This window comes from Penaeus monodon, chromosome 29 (genome assembly GCF_015228065.2).
Source record: "Penaeus monodon isolate SGIC_2016 chromosome 29, NSTDA_Pmon_1, whole genome shotgun sequence".
Taxonomy (NCBI): domain Eukaryota; kingdom Metazoa; phylum Arthropoda; class Malacostraca; order Decapoda; family Penaeidae; genus Penaeus; species Penaeus monodon.
The window spans coordinates 1,950,670-1,951,598 of NC_051414.1; the positions used below are offsets into that span (position 1 = coordinate 1,950,670).

At 49.9% G+C, this 929-nt stretch overlaps 1 protein-coding gene across 1 annotated transcript in view; it reads right to left on the minus strand.

The window, feature by feature from the left end:
- Positions 1-929, minus strand: part of LOC119591894 — a gene marked incomplete in the record, with an annotated part of 29,081 nt that overhangs the window by 19,380 nt on the left and 8,772 nt on the right. The window contains 1 exon segment of the mRNA XM_037940643.1: positions 1-280. Coding sequence (XP_037796571.1) covers positions 1-280 — 280 coding nt within the window.

Here is a 929-nt window from a genome sequence, read left to right on the forward strand (position 1 = left end):
TCCTCGAGCGCCTAGCGAGGGCGAGCCAGCGCTCCGACGGCTGCGGGAGGCTGGGCGGCAGCGGCGGCCGGGGGAAAAAGCTCCTGGAGGGGTACGCCGGCGTGGAGCTAAGGGGGCGGTCGGGGAGGGCGGGGAGGCTGAAGGACTGGTCGAGGGGGCAGGCTGGCAGCTGGAGGGGCGAGATCGGCAGCGACACGTCCTGCACAGGGTATCCTAGAGTGTTCCAGGGAAGCAGGGCGGAGACCTGAGGGGCTTCCAGGGGTGTGCTACATGTAGGACCCTGGAAAAGACCAAATTCCTGATAAAAAAATAATCAAGTAGCCAAAAATGAATTAAATACAAATATTCACGTTATCAATAAGGTCAGAATGAAAGTCGCCTGAAAATCACAACTGTAGAACTGATGTCTTCCAAATTATCTATAAATACTTCACTGTTCATTTCCGGCCATAACACACCAACATGGAAATATACCTTGAAAATAGTTCTCCAAAATAAACAGTAAACAAAATCCTCAGGCTTCCTGGTATGATCATTTAAATCTAATTTTACCCAACATACCGTGGATAACATACCAAAAAAGAGACACACAAACGGGCTACTTTTTAGAACTGTATCCAAATAAGATGGAGGAAATGCCTGAGCAAATGTAAATTCAACAACCACGCACTCATTCGGATCGAGATGAACAGATTAAACGAGAGAATAAAACCGACAAAACTCCCCTAGATCTGAAACGAGGAAAGTGCATGGCAGCCCTTATAAGCGAGACGCATCCTCCCCGTAAGCAGCGTCCCGGAGTGCTTAGCTGAGGCCCGTATGGTCTCCGTGCAAACAGCGGCGGTCAGGGAACACACACGGGGAGAAAGGCAGCCTGTTTAACCAGCGTGTTTGCCTTCCTTCGCTGCTGAATCATTTCCATACACGAA